Source organism: Nerophis ophidion, linkage group LG06 (assembly GCF_033978795.1).
Source record: "Nerophis ophidion isolate RoL-2023_Sa linkage group LG06, RoL_Noph_v1.0, whole genome shotgun sequence".
Taxonomy (NCBI): domain Eukaryota; kingdom Metazoa; phylum Chordata; class Actinopteri; order Syngnathiformes; family Syngnathidae; genus Nerophis; species Nerophis ophidion.
The window spans coordinates 3,479,656-3,495,671 of record NC_084616.1 but is presented as its reverse complement, the minus strand read 5'-3'; the positions used below and the strand labels follow the sequence as shown (position 1 = coordinate 3,495,671).

General features: G+C 42.0%; 1 protein-coding gene across 1 annotated transcript in view; it reads right to left on the bottom strand.

Moving 5' to 3' along the window:
* Positions 1 to 16,016, bottom strand: part of calcrl2 (calcitonin receptor-like 2) — a 73,824-nt gene that overhangs the window by 3,998 nt on the left and 53,810 nt on the right. Inside the window, exons 5-11 of the mRNA XM_061902480.1 lie at positions 13,625 to 13,732; positions 13,423 to 13,535; positions 5,758 to 5,849; positions 5,561 to 5,690; positions 5,340 to 5,493; positions 5,201 to 5,261; positions 2,143 to 2,209 (exon numbers count right to left, since the gene is read on the bottom strand). Coding sequence (XP_061758464.1) covers positions 2,143 to 2,209; positions 5,201 to 5,261; positions 5,340 to 5,493; positions 5,561 to 5,690; positions 5,758 to 5,849; positions 13,423 to 13,535; positions 13,625 to 13,732 — 725 coding nt within the window. The remainder of the gene's footprint in view (positions 1 to 2,142; positions 2,210 to 5,200; positions 5,262 to 5,339; positions 5,494 to 5,560; positions 5,691 to 5,757; positions 5,850 to 13,422; positions 13,536 to 13,624; positions 13,733 to 16,016) is intronic.

The following is a 16,016-nucleotide window of genomic DNA, read 5'->3' as shown; positions in this document are numbered from 1 at the left end:
AATGACCCCAAACACACCTCAAAAATGGTAAAGGAATGGCTAAATCGGGCTAGTATGAAGGTTTTGGAGTGGCCTTCCCAAAGTACTGACTTAAACGTGTGGACAATGCTGAAGAAACAAGTCCATGTCAGAAAAGCAACACATTTCGTTGAACTGCACCAATTTAGTGAAGAGGAGTGGTCAAAAATTGAAACAGAAGCTGTGACGCTTAGCTGGAATTGTGGTGATGTGGGTGCGTTCTCTCAATTATGCAGGCGGACTGGATACAGCGTGAAGGTAAGAAATTAAAATGTATTTATACTATAAAAACAGACTAGGAACAAAAACACTTGCACAAGGCACTAAAGGAAAAACAAACAGAACTAACATGGGAGCTAGAAAGAAAGAAAAAAAGCGCTAGCATGTGAGCTAAGGACAAATAACAGAATAGCGTGGAAGCTAACAAGTACAAAAAGTATTTTACCACAAGTGGGAGTCATTGACGTCACCTGTTGCATTGAATACAAACCAGACTGCGAGACCGAATGAACAAAGAAGGCTGGCTTGAATACAGGAATGTAGTCACAAGGCAGGTGTGCGTAAAAACAAGATGCAGGTGACACTAATACGTAACTATGGCAACGGAAACAAACAGGAAGTGCCACCAGGAACTAAGGCAGACAAATACTAAACAGGATGTGATACAAAGACGGAACAAAAACAGAATATGACATGATCCAAGTAGAGGATCAGGACAGAAGCTTGTGGATGGCTACCAAAAGCCCCTTATTGCCGTGAAACTTGCCAAGGGACATGTAAGCAAATATCAACATTGCTGTATGTATCCTTTTGATTGCTCAAATTTTCAGTAGAGCCATAATAAATTCATAAAATAATTTATGTGTATGTGCTAAGAGTTGTAGAAATGATTGGCAGCTGAAGACAGCCATGACATGATGTTCTTTACAAGTGTATCTACACTTTTGATCACCACTGTATGTATGTATATCCATTTTTCTACCGCTTATTCCCTTTTGTGGTTGAGGGGGGGCGCTGGCGCCTATCTCAGCTACAATCGGGCGGAAGGCGGGGTACACTCTGGACAAGTTGCCACCTCATCACAGGGCCAACACAGATAGACAGACAACATTCACACTCACATTCACACACTAGGGACCATTTAGTGTTGCCAATCAACCTATCCCCAGGTGCATGTCTTTGGAGGTGGGAGGGGCCTATCCCCAGGTGAATGTCTTTGGAGGTGGGAGGGGCCTATCCCCAGGTGCATGTCTTTGGAGGTGGGAGGGGCCTATCCCCAGGTGCATGTCTTTGGAGGTGGGAGGGGCCTATCCCCAGGTGAATGTCTTTGGAGGTGGGAGGGGCCTATCCCCAGGTGCATGTCTTTGGAGGTGGGAGGAAGCCGGAGTACCCGGAGGGAACCCACTCATTTACGGGGAGAACATGCAAACTCCACACAGAAAGATCCTGGGCCTGGGATTGAACCCAGGACTGCAGGACCTTCGTATTGTGAGGCAGACGCACTAACCCCTCTCCCACCGTGAAGCCCGTATGTATATATATATATATGTATATATATATATATATATATATATATATATATATATATATATATATATATATATATATATATATATATATATATATATATATATATATATTCATATATACATATATGTGTGTATATATCTGTTCATAAATGTATATAAAAAACATATTTACGCGTGTATGCATATATATGTATATATGTATGTATATGTGAATATATATATATGTGAATATATATATATATGTGAATATATATATATATATATATATATATATATATGTCTTGATTGGATTATCCAGAGAATAGTGCTCGATACCGTGGTAGAGCGCAATATGTAGGTGTGGGAAAAATCACAAGACTACCTCATCTCTACAGAACTGTTTCATGAGGGGTTCCCTCAATCATCAGATCTCCTGATGATTGAGGGAACCCCTCATGAAACAGTTCTGTAGAGATGAAGTAGTCTTGTGATTTTTCCCACACCTACACCTACACCTACATATACATATACATATATATATATATATATATATATATATATATGTGAATATATGCCATGGAGTACACAACAAAGGGTACTTGAGTGATTGACTCACCAGCAGTGCAGCTTGAATGGGGCCATGAATGATGTACAGCAGGTGAGTGTGTGAGCTGATCCAACACCTGAGAGCCACAGTCGTCAGTCCATAGTTTTACAATCATTCAAATTGCGCCAGATCTACAGTACTTTGATCCCAAATAAGGGACATAGGTATATAGTTCCAGGTACTATTAGTGGGCGTGTTGTGTGTGATCTACTAAGACTGCGTGTGGTGCAGACCGCCAGGATTTTTGCCTGCTGTCGCCATGGAGACACTCAGTTACTGCACGTACATGGCGTTAGGATGTTCCAAATAAGTGTTTGATGAGCATTCCTCAACTTTATCAGTATTTATTGCCACCTTTCCCAACTACTTTGTCACGTGTTGCAGCCATGAAATTCTAAGTTAATAATTATTTGCAAAAAAAAAAAAGTTTATGAGTTTGAACATCAAATATGTTGTCTTTGTAGCATATTCAACTGAATATGGCTTGAAAAGGATTTGCAAATCATTGTATTCTGTTTATATTTACATCTAACACAATTTCCCAACTCATATGGAAACGGGGTTTGTATTTCCCCAGCTGGGGTCTCTTGAGTTTTCCCATGTGGGTATAGATCAGGGCAGGTGTTAGAATAATTATACATAATTTATCACACAACTCTTATGCTCAAAGGCCGTTGCTGTAGTTATTATCTATTGTTCTTAAGCTGAACTTTTTTTTCTCGTGCAAGGGCACACAACTTGTTATCTTCCACTGCAAGTTAGGAGTTGCCTCGCCGCAGATGTTTCTGTCTTTCAGCTTGCTAACAGCCAAGGATGAACCAGGACCTCAACGAAGATAAGGCGACAGACAGCAGGCGGACAAAGCAGAGACAGGGCGCAATCACGAGGGCCCCAGCACATTTCCGTTCTTAATAATCACGTATTGTGCGTACTGAGCTGCTCGTATAATGTGTGACCCGTCCCTTTAATGTAACTAAGGAACTACTAAACTGAATAAAAAGAATAAAAAGAGTAGCACGTGGGCTGTTCCTCAGAGCGTAGGGTGAGACTGTAACTGAGTGCGCAGCGCCATGCTTTCTCCTCATGAGCAAAATTTAACTCTGCCTGATTCCTTGCTTCTTGTTCTGTTTAATAGATAGTTTGGTGTTTAAACCTGACATCAGGTGGTTGAGACACTTGTCATTAAAGGGGAACATTATCACAATTTCAAAAGGGTTAAAAACAATAAACACTGGCTTGTTGTATTTTTTTAAGTTTTTTTCAAAATGTTACCGGTCTCGGAATATCCCTAAATAAAGCTTTAAAGTGCATTATTTCAGCTATCTTCGAAACCACTATCCATTTCCCTGTGACGTCACACAGTGCTGCCAATGTAAACAAACAATGGGAATACCACAGCAAGATATAGCGACATTAGCTCGGATTCAAACTTGGATTTCAGCGACTTAAGCGATTCAACAGATTACGCATGTATTGAAACAGATGGTTGGAGTATGAAAATATTGAAGAAGAAACTGAAGCTATTGAGCGAATAGCTATTGACGCTATTCATAGCCATAGCATGGCCGAATAGCTGCGTTAGCATCGCCGGTAAAATGTGCGGACCAAACGATCAGGACTTTCGCATCTTTTGACACTGGAGCAACTTAAATCCGTCGATTGCTAAGTGTTTTTCGCATTAAATGTGGGTGGAAGGAAACGTAATATAGTTGCAAATGCATCTACAGGTTATCCATACATCTCTGTACCATGTCTGCTTTAGCACCGCCGGTAAATAGCATGTTAGCATCGATTATCGTAGCATGTTAGCATCGATTAGCTGGCAGACAACATCAACAAAACTCACCTTTGTGATTTCGTTGACTATCGTTGCAAATGCATCTGCAGGTTATCCATACATCTCTGTGCCATGTCTGCCTTAGCATCGCCGGAAAATGTGGAGACACTCCGGCACATTCAATGGGGGTCTGGCGGCAGACACTTTGGCATCTTCGGGCCAGTGGTGCAACTTGAATCCCTCCCTGTTAGTGTTGTTACACCCTCCGACAACACACCCACGAGGCATGATGTCTCCAAGGTTCCAAAAAATAGTCAAAAAAACGGAAAATAACAGGGCTGAGACCCGGTGTTTGTAATGTGTTGAAAATAGGGATGCACCGAAATGAAAATTTGTGGCCGAAGCCGAATAAAATTTAAACGCTTGGCCGAAGGCTGAATACCGAATAATGAATGCAGTTTTTCAAATTTTTTTTATATTGCATAAATAGCCTAGAAAAAATATTTAGACATATTTTTCAAATAAAGTAATTTTTTATTGAATATTGACATTTTTTTAAATATTCCAGTAGCCTTGGCTTTTCAAAAAAAGCACAAAGTTTTTCATTTATATTAGGCCTTCAAACAAAACATGCATTCCAAAAAAAAATAAAGTGCATTAAAGTGGATAAACCCACAACAAATGAATTATTGTCCTTTTGGCAAAAGTCAGCTTAGCCACAGTAGATATGCTAATAATGTAAACAGAAGGCTCAAGTAAATCTCAATAAGTGTGTGCTTGTAACCTCATACACTTATACAGGTACACAACATATCCCAACGTCACCGCACGTTGGTTGATTGCGTCACACGCCACATTTCGGCCTTGTTTTTAACTCATTCCACCGAAGGCCGAATGTGGCTTTTTTTGCCATATTCGGCCGAATATATTCGGTTACCGATTAATCGGTGCATCCCTAGTTGAAAATGAAAATGGTGGGTGTGTTACCTCGGCAACGTCACATTCTGACGTCATCGCCTCCAGAGCGATAAACAGAAAGGCGTTTAATTCGCCAAAATTCACCCATTTAGAGTTCGGAAATCGGTTTAAAAAAATATAAGGTCTTTTTTCTGCACCATCAAGGTATATATTGACGCTTACATATGTCTGGTGATAATGTTCCCCTTTAAGGCTTATAAGTATACATTTTGATTGATAAATGGATTGCGCTGTAATTTGATCATTTAAGAAAAGCAATCTTGGACTAATGTAAACCCCTGTGCCCCAAATCCAAGCCACCTTAGATCTTACTTGTCATTGAAGAAGAAGCCACGAGCCACAGCATACGTGATGGCAGGAACGACGGGGAAGCCTGAGGACGGAAGGACACGCACAGCGTGAGCGCGGTGTGGTTTTGGGACGGTGAAACGGGACGGGAAGAAGCACTCACCCCACCCCAGGACGTAATACCAGAAGAGCTGCTGCTCCCCGACAAAGACCGCCACGATGATGAGAGTGTGAAGGTAGATGCCCTCGCACAGCATCCAGAAGTAGCTGGAGGTGGACGTGTACTGAGTCAACACAGCCAACACTTTACAGCTCACCTGACGGACGGAAACATTTGTCAATCTGCGGGGAATAGCTGGGCTGCTGTGGCGTTTCATGACGCACGGGATTTCTGGCGTTGATGGTCTGGTTGTTGGCCACCGTGAGCGAGAGCCACATGATGGTGACCACGGAGTTGAGAATGAAGGAGAGGAAGGTGTTCTTGTGCAGGGAGATTCTCTGGCAGCTAAGACTTCTGTGGAAGGAAAAAAAACAACAACAGCGTTTATGCCAAAGCGGTCAGCATCAAACCAGCGACTCACTTGAAGTAGGAGAAGATGACGAGGCAGATGATGAGGGAGACGATGGAGAGGCCGTGACCCACCATGGCGAGGTAGTAGAGACTGATGGCAAACTGCACAAACAGGAAGTCGGTGTTAAATAGTCACCCCCTGAGAGATTTCTATTATTCAGGCATGTGATTTGACCACAATGAAAAAGACTGAAAACATTTCTGGGGGTCTGGGGGACGAAGCTCCTGGTTTTTCACCAACTTAACATGCTAAAATTAACAAAGACAGCACCATTTGAAGAAAATATTTTAGTGTCTAAAGACATGAAAACATCATTAAAGGGGAACATTATCACCAAACCTATGTAAGCGTCAATATATACCTTGATGTTGCAGAAAAAAAGACCATGTATTTTTTTTAACCGATTTCCGAACTCTAAATGGTTGAATTTTGGCAAATTAAACGCCTTTCTGTTTATCGGTCTTTTAGCGATGACGTCAGAACGTGACGTCGCCGAGGTAACACACCCGCCATTTTCATTTTCACATTACAAACACCGGGTCTCAGCTCTGTTATTTTCCGTTTTTTCGACTATTTTTTGGAACCTTGGAGACATCATGCCTCGTGGGTGTGTTGTCGGAGGGTGTAACAACACTAACAGGAAGGGATTCAAGTTGCACCACTGGCAAGAAATCTGCCGCCAGACCCCCATTGAATGTACCAGAGTGTCTTCACATTTGACCGGCGATGCTAAGACAGACATGGCACAGAGATGTATGGATAACCTGCAGATGCATTTGCAACCATTAAGTCAACGAAATCACAAAGGTGAGTTTTGTTGATGTTGTTGACTTATGTGCTAATCAGACATATTTGGTCACGGCATGACTGCCAGCTAATCGATGCTAACATGCTATTTACGCTAGCTGTATGTACAATTGAAACTAGATACCCACATTTAATGCGAAACAAACACTTACCAATCGACGGATTTAAGTTGCTCCAGTGTCACAAGATGCGAAAGTCCTGATCGTTTGGTCCGCACATTTTACCGGCGATGCTAATAAGGCAGCCATGCTATGGGCCACTTCATTAGGTACACCCATGCTATGGCCGAATAGCGTCAATAGCTATTCGCTCAATAGCTTCAATTTCTTCTTCAATTTCATTTTCGCTATCTGCCTCCATACTCCAACCATCTGTTTCAATACATGCATAATCTGTTGAATCGCTTAAGCCACTGAAATCAGAGTCTGAATCTGAGCTAATGTCGCTATATCTTGCTGTGGTAACCGCCATGTTGTTTGTATTGGCAGCAATGTATGACGTCACAGGGAAATGGATAGTGGTTTGGAAGATAGCGAAAATAAGGCACTTTAAAGCTTTATTTAGGGATATTCCGAGACCGGTAAAATTTTGAAAAAAAACTTCAAAAAATACACCAAGCCACTGGGAACTGATTTTTTATTGTTTTTAACCCTTTTGAAATTGTGATAATGTTCCCCTTTAAAGTGCATTCGGCAGTGGAGGCTCCTCTATGGGGTCTTGGGGCACTAAAAAGTTAACCCCTTTACTACTGTTACCCCAGGTGGCCCTTGGCAAAGGCCTAGTACCTGACTGCCCCCTAGCCAAGGATACGGTGAAGACCTCAATGGCGGAGCTGGCGGAAGACGTTAGATGTAAAAACTACCACAACGGCTGCGATGGCGTAAGAAGGAACCCTCACATCCATGTGGGCCCAGTTATGAGGAAATAAATCAAGACCTCAACGGTGAAACAGGCAGAGGTTGATTGCTAGTCGTCTCAGACTCCATGCCACTGGACCCTGACCCGGATCTGTCAAGGATGGTGTGGTGACTGTCTGCGCACCAGTCTCCCCACAGGCATCCTCCATAAAAGGGATACACCACTACCAGAAGGATTGTCATACTCGTTCGAGTGACAGCCGATGATGATGAACATGTGTTATGTGAGCATGTTTTAATGTTGTAAATTTGATGTTTTATGTGTTGTTTACTGTTTTTAATGTGACTTCTTGGCTAGGTCTCCCTTAAAGAGATCTTTGATCTCAATGGGATTTTACCTGGTTAAATAAAGGCTCAATGTTACGGCTCAGACTACTGCCTACGTCGCATATCCGTCTGTGCGCACCTCGGGACACACCCACGGGGGCGCACATCCACGGACGAGCCGCACGCGTCTCCGCCCTGCAGCAGCCGCCAGCTGCAAGCAATCACCGGCAATCTTCACACCTGACGGCAATGACGGAGCTGCCTTCATAAGCCTGGACAACCTGGCATTCCGGTGCCGGAGAATAATCATCTTTACCTTCCCTGTGTTGCATCCCCGAGTCAAGCTGTGTGTCTTGTGCTCCCGGATCTTCCGTCTCCCCCGCGCTTCATGGTTTTTCGACCACCTCCCTCGTTCTTCGACGCCTCTCTATCGCCCCGGGTCCCCTGCATACCCCATGGACTGCCTCGTTCCTTCGCTCCTCTTTCAACATTTACGTAACACTTAACAGCTAATCTTGATCACATACACTCTTGGGTTTTGTCACACACCATTCTATAGTTTATTAGTATTGTAAATTATTTCTCTCTCCCTATATATATATATATATATATATATATATAGTGAGGGAGAGAGAAAGAGAGAGAGCATATATATAATAAATCATTGTATACTACTGACCTCTGGTGTCCGTTTGCCGTCACTCCTCTTGCAATCCACAAGACTAAATAAATACATAACACCAGAGCTGGGCAATAATTTTGACTCGGGGGCCACATTGAGAGAAAAAAATGGGTCTAGGGGCCCTATGTGTATGCGTGTATAAATTAAAAGTACACATTTATCTGTAAAAACCGGCTGTACATTGTGTGTTTGGGTGCCCTTTTTTCAGGCACACTAATACCAAAAGTCACAATGTCCAATGGAATTCTAAAAAAGTTATGACAGACCACCTCAAAAAAACTGAATTTTACAGTTTTTTACTGACACTCAAAATGTACAAGAAAATAAAGAAAGTGAGATGTATAATATCAACTATGAACAATAAAACATTGAATATTAACATATGAACATATTTTACTTCTCAGACCAGCTCCTTGAGAGTTGTTTTTTTTACAATCAAGCAAAACACAACAAAAAGTTAATAAAATACGGATGCAAATAGAATAGATAGAATAGTATAGAATAGAAAGTGCTTCATTGATCCCTGGGGGAAATTCAGCACCACAGTTCGCTCACAATAAATAATAAATATATAACATATATTATATATAATATATGAATAATATAAGTATATTCTACATATATTCTACATTTAAGCGCAGTCAAGATAATCAAAGGGTAATCAACACCTACAATATGATATATTATCACTTTTACGCAGAACTTTATTTCGCCGAGGTCTGGGCCACACTCTAGTATTCACGTTGGAACAATACACAAGCCTGCAGCTAGGTGGCAACAGTGCTCCTTTTAATCATCAAGCTCATTGTTCTAAGTACTTAAAAGAGTCACATTATGATTTTTGTCAACATTTAAAAGACTTCCTTGTGGTCTACATAACTCATAATGGTGGTTCTTTGCTCACAATTTTGCATGGATGATGTTTTACAGATCTGTCTTTCAGCAGCTTCCTGACTGTTGTGGGGCAGACTGGCTCGTACATGCACATGATCCTCCGCTGTTGCCATTTCTAATACAAAGTAGCGTATAGTTCAAACTAGGGTTGTCCCAATAACAATATATTGGTACCGGTACCAAAACAAGCAAAGATTCCTAATTAGTACCCCATTTTATTATTGGGGAAGGTCGTGGCGCTGTTGGGAGAGTGGTCGTGCTAGCAACCTGAGGGTTCATGGTTTGATCCCCACCTTCAACAAACCTAGTCACGTCCATTGTGTCCTTGAGCAAGACACTTCAGCCTTGCTCCTGATGGGTGGTGGTTAGCTCCCGCCATCAGTGTGTGAATGGGTGAATGTGGAAATAGTGTCAAAGCGCTTAGAGTACATTGAAGGTAGAAAATCGCTATACAAGTATAATCCATTTACCATTATTTTGTCAAAATTATGAGGGACAAACTGTACAAAAGTTTATCAATACACTGTTTTTATCTGCTTATTTTCTGTTTTAACATGTTTTATCTACACTTCTGTTAAAATGTAATAATCACTTATACTTCTCTTCATTGATACTTTACATTAGTTTTGGACGATACCACACATTTAGGTATCGATCCGATACCAAGTTGTTACAGGATCATACATTGGTCATATTCAAAATCCTCACGTATCCAGGGACATATTTACTGACTTTATACATATAATATGCATTTTTTTAAAAGGAAAAAACATTTTGTGATGCTGAAAAAAATCAATGTAATCATAGTACCGTATTTCCTTGAATTGCCGCCGGGGCGCTAATTAATTTAAAACCTCTTCTCACTCCGGCACTTACCAAAGGCATGCGGTAAATTTAAGCCTGCGCTTATAAATTTGAGTGTGATGTAAGGATACCATCATGAAAAGCACATTTAATAAAAAAAACGTTATGGTCTTACCTTTATTTAGAAATGAAGTCCATGCACAGCTCCTTCTGATCAAAAGCATCGATAACTTGTTTATAGAAGTCTTCCTTATCTTTCTTCAGTTTTAAAAGTCTCTCTGTCCCGATGGAGATCTTCCTTTACTACCTCCTGCTTCGATTGAAAGTCCAGTTTAGAAAACTGTTTTATTTTAGATATGTAATCCTCCATGTTAAAAGTGCAAGCGAGAGGAAAAAATAAACCATCGCTGCTCATTCTTGCTGCTTGTTGTCACTTCTTCTGCAGCCGAGTAGTCGCAAGAAGGATCACTAGCGCCCTCTACCACCAGGAGGCGGGAGTCATTTAATGACTCATATTTGACACACGCAGCTACGGTATGTGCTAATAAAAATATTTTGCGAAACGAGTTTGACCCGGCGTTAATCCTGAGCCGGCGGTAATGTTAAGCATGCGCTAATTATTTTGCGAAACGACTTTGACTAGGCAGGCGCATACTATATACCCGGCGGCAATTCAAGGAAATATGGTAGTATCGATTAGATACGCTCTTGTACTTGGTATCATTACAGTGGATGTCATGGCTTTTGTTTACATTGTGACGCCGGTGAGCTACGGTGTGTAGTGATGTCATGGTGAATTTTTTCATGCATTCACTGTCATGCACTTATTTGCTATATTTATCTTCCAGTCCGGGGCTTCACGGTGGAAGAGGGGTTAGTGCGTCTGCCTCACAATACGAAGGTCCTGGGTTCAAATCCAGGCTCGGGATCTTTCTGTGTGGAGTTTGCATGTTCTCCCCGTGAATGCGTGGGTTCCCTCCGGGTACTCCGGCTTCCTCCCACTTCCAAAGACATGCACCTGGGGATAGGTTGATTGGCAACACTAAATTGGCCCTAGTGTGTGAATGTGAGTGTGAATGTTGTCTGTCTATCTGTGTTGGCCCTGCGATGAGGTGGCGACTTGTCCAGGGTGTACCCTGCCTTCCGCCCGATTGTAGCTGAGATAGGCGCCAGCGCCCCCCGCGACCCCGAAAGGGAATAAGCGGTAGAAAATGGATGGATGGATGGATGGATGGATGGATGGATCTTCCAGTCCGTGAAAATAAGGCCTACAGTAAACCAGTCCCTGGTGCAAAAATGGTCAGGGGACTAACTGTGATGACCTTTTTCATGTCAATGGGCTTCACGGTGGCAGAGGGGTTAGTGCGTCTGCCTCACAATACGAAGGTCCTGCAGTCCTGGGTTCAAATCCAGGCTCGGGATCTTCCTGTGTGGAGTTTGCATGTTCTCCCCGTGAATGCGTGGGTTCCCTCCGGGTACTCCGGCTTCCTCCCACTTCCAAAGACATGCACCTGGGGATAGGTTGATTGGCAACACTAAATTGGCCCTAGTGTGTGAATGTGAGTGTGAATGTTGTCTGTCTGTGTTGGCCCTGCGATGAGGTGGCGACTTGTCCAGGGTGTACCCCGCCTTCCGCCCGATTGTAGCTGAGATAGGCGCCAGCGCCCCCCGCGACCTCGAAAGGGAATAAGCGGTAGAAAATGGATGGATGGATGGGGTTAATCCCCACATTTGCATCCAAACACATGCGAAGGCAGGCCTCCAAGTTATTGTCATGTATAAACCTGCAGCAGTAACCACGTCACATGACCCAGTATCCACTTCTCGGGCCAGTCCTAACTGCCTGTGACGGACCAGCCTGAACTTTGGCCGCAATTTTCTGTGCGGAGCTGCCAAAGAAATGTGCAACCTGTTAATATCAGATCCCCTCAGCTACCACTAGTGCTGCGTACCGTAGCTTTTAAAGGTTCCCGACCGTGCAAAGTGTGCTTTCTGATGGTGTTGCAACAGTAGGGTTATATAACGTGTGCCAGCAGTCAGTTTATGAGTGATGTTTTCCTCATTTGCTGACAAGATGTTTCTCGTTTAACGTCACCCTCAAATAACGAGTTATTATTATTAAATTACCGTACTCGATAGATAAATAAATAAATAGATTAATTAATTAATTAATAAATACGATAGGTTTCCTAATTGTATTTCAATTTAGGGGGGCAGCAAGAGGACTTTCAATATTAGTTATGTATAAATAAATCCGTTACTATGAACAGATATTTAACCCATGTGTGGTGTTTGGGTCTGTGGGACCAGTTTTTATTTTTTATTTTTTTTTAAATGATACAATTTATAATTTTTCAAACTGAGACTCACTGACTATGGGTCATTTGTGAAGAACATATATCAGAATAAATATTTAATGACCACACTCCATACACCTCCCGACACATTTATTTATATTACATATAAGATGTCCGGGTCCACTGGACCCTGGTCTAATAGAAGTGTGGAAATTGATGTTCTGTGTACAACACACACACACACACACACACACACACAGCAGACCTAGACAGGAGGAGGAAAAAGTGTAGGTACACAAAACATCAGAGGGTCAAATGTGCGAGAAAATGAGAGCAGATAGTGTTGACAAACAATGTTGCAACTGTGTACAACACACACACACACACACACACACACACCGCAGGCCTAGACAGGAGGAGGACAGAGTGTAGGTACACAGAACATCAGAGGGTCAAATGTGCGAGAAAATGAGAGCAGACAGTGTTGACAAACTATGTTGCAACCGTGTACAACACACACACACACACACACACACACACACACCGCAGGCCTAGACAGGAGGAGGACAGACTGTAGGTACACAGAACATCAGAGGGTCAAAAGTGCAAGAAAATGAGAGAAGACAGTGTTGACTAACAATGTTGCAACCGTGTACAACACACACACACACACACACACCGCAGCCCTAGACAGGAAGAGGACAGAGTGTAGGTACAAATAACATCAGAGGGTCAAATGTGCGAGAAAATGAGAGCAGAGCATAATGCGTCCATTCTCCCTTTTCTGTCTACACACTGTCTGCTTGTAAGTACTCTGTGTGCGTGCGTTGCCGAACATGCTCCTCTGCTCGCAAAACCAGAAATGTCACAGTGTGCGACGACTTGCAGTCATACCCGTAAAAAAAAGGGGGTGGGGGGAACAGTACTTTTTAGAGTCGGTATAGTACTGAATATGAGTCATTAGTATGGCGTACAAGTCTAGATTAAATGCATGCGTTCTTGTTACCTTGAGTTTGTCTTTGGTGTGGATGGAACACTGCGTGTAGTTGGACCACACTCTGTTGCTCTCCGGGTGGTGGAACCACCGGCCATCAGGATTGCACACTTTGGTCACTTTTTCTGTAAGAGAAGATGTTATTAGTAATTGCAGGCAAATTCTGAGGAAATGCAACCATTCCAAGTTTTATGTCTGTGTGTTTAGGCCTAACCAGCTGGGTCAAAGTCGAGGAAGTATTCAGGGCACATCTGGATGACGGTGCCTGGTGCCGAGTCCCCCCAACACAACCAGCCGTCCCAGGTGCGGTTACAGTATTTACCTGCAGGGGGCGGTAGAGACAAGATATTTCTGTGACCCACATTAAGCACTAAAAGAAACAAGAGGCAACACATTGGTTGTCAAGTGTCTATTGACATGACTTTATTTTATATATTGACCATATTAACACCTGTAAGGTCAACTGGAGGAACTAAGAAACAAAACAAAACAAATAATCCTGCAGTTTGTACAACCTTGAAATTCATATGTTCCTGATGTGCTTATGAGCCAAAATTTGGGTAAAATATTAAAAAATTGCAACAACAAAAAAAAAACACAAGCATGCATGTCACATAAAAATCCAATCCAACCCACTTTATTTATATTGCACATTTCCAAAAACCGATAAAAGTTTCACAAAGTGCTGCACAGAAGTTGAGACATACATTGTACAAACCCTGTTTCCATATGAGTTGGGAAATTGTGTTAGATGTAAATATAAACAGAATACAATGATTTGCAAATCATTTTCAACCCATATTTTATTGAATGCACTACAAAGACAAGATAGTTGATGTTCAAACCCATAAACTTTGTTTTTTTTGCAAATAATAATTAATTTAGAATTTCATGGCTGCAACACGTGCCAAGGTAGTTGGGAAAGGGCATGTTCACCACTGTGTTACATCACCTTTTCTTTTAACAACACTCAAACATTTGGGAACTGAGGAAACTAATTGTTGAAGCTTTGAAAGTGGAATTCTTTCCCATTCTTGTTTTATGTAGAGCTTCAGTCCTTCAACAGTCCGGGGTCTCCGCTGTCGTATTTTACGCTTCATAATGCGCCACACATTTTCCATGGGAGACAGGTCTGGACTGCAGGCGGGCCAGGAAAGTACCCGCACTCTTTTTATACGAAGCCACGCTGTTGTAACACGTGCTGCATGTGACTTGGCATTGTCTTGCTGAAATAAGCAGGGGCGTCCATGAAAAAGACGGCGCTTAGGTGGCAGCATATGTTGTTCCAAAACCTGTATGTACCTTTCAGCATTAATGGTGCCTTCACAGATGTGTAAGTTACCCATGCCTTGGGCACTAATACACCCCCATACCATCACACATGCTGGCTTTTCAACTTTGTGTCGATAACAGTCTGGATGGTTCGTTTCCCCTTTGGTCCAGATGACACGATGTTGAATATTTCCATAAAAAATTTGAAATGTGGAGTCGTCAGACCACAGAACACTTTTCCACTTTGCATCAGTCCATCTTAGATGATCTCGGGCCCAGAGAAGCTGGTGGCGTTTCTAGATGTTGTTGATAAATGGCTTTCGCTTTGCATAGTAAAGCTTTAACTTGCACTTACAGATGTAGTGACAAACTATATTTAGTGACAGTGGTTTTCTGAAGTGTTCCTGAGCCCATGTGGTGATATCCTTTAGAGATTGATGTCGGTTTTTGATACAGTGCCGTCTGAGGGATGGAAGATCACGTTCATTCAATGTTGGTTTCCGGCCATGCCGCTTACGTGGAGTGATTTCTCCAGATTCTCTGAACCTTTTGATGATATTGTGGAGCGTAGATGTTGAAATCCCTAAATTTCTTGCAATTGCACTTTGAGAAAGGTTGTTCTTAAACTGTTTGACTATTTGCTCACACAGTTGTGGACAAAGGGGTGTACCTCGCCCCATCCTTTCTTGTGAAAGACTGAGCATTTTTTTTGGGGAAGCTGTTTTTATAGCCAATCATGGCACCCACCTGTTCCCAATTAGCCTGCACACCTGTGCGATGTTCCAAATAAGTGTTTGATGAGCATTCCTCAACTTTATCAGTATTTATTGCCACCTTTCCCAACTTCTTTGTCACGTGTTGCTGGCATCAAATTTTAAAGTTAATGATTATTTGCACACACAAAAAAGTTTATGAGTTTGAACATCAAATATGTTGTCTTTGTAGCATATTCAACTGAATATGGCTTGAAAAGGATTTGCAAATCATTGTATTCTGTTTATATTTACATCTAACACAATTTCCCAACTCATATGGAAACAGGGTTTGTAGGAGAGTCAGCAATATAAAACATTTGAACAAATAAATACATACAATTCAATAAAATTGACTAAAATCCCACAAGTCTCATGCTGGTTTAAAAGCCAAAGAGTAAAAATATGTTTTAAGACGTAATTAAAAACTGTCACATCAAAACTATGAATGAACACTGGCACTCATGGAGGGCAGACACTCCCCTTTCCTCTCCCTTATCTCTCCTGCTCGCTTTGTCTTGTCTTAACTTAACTTTTTTGTTGCCTCTTTTGCTCTCCAAATCTAAACATTGGAACTATTTA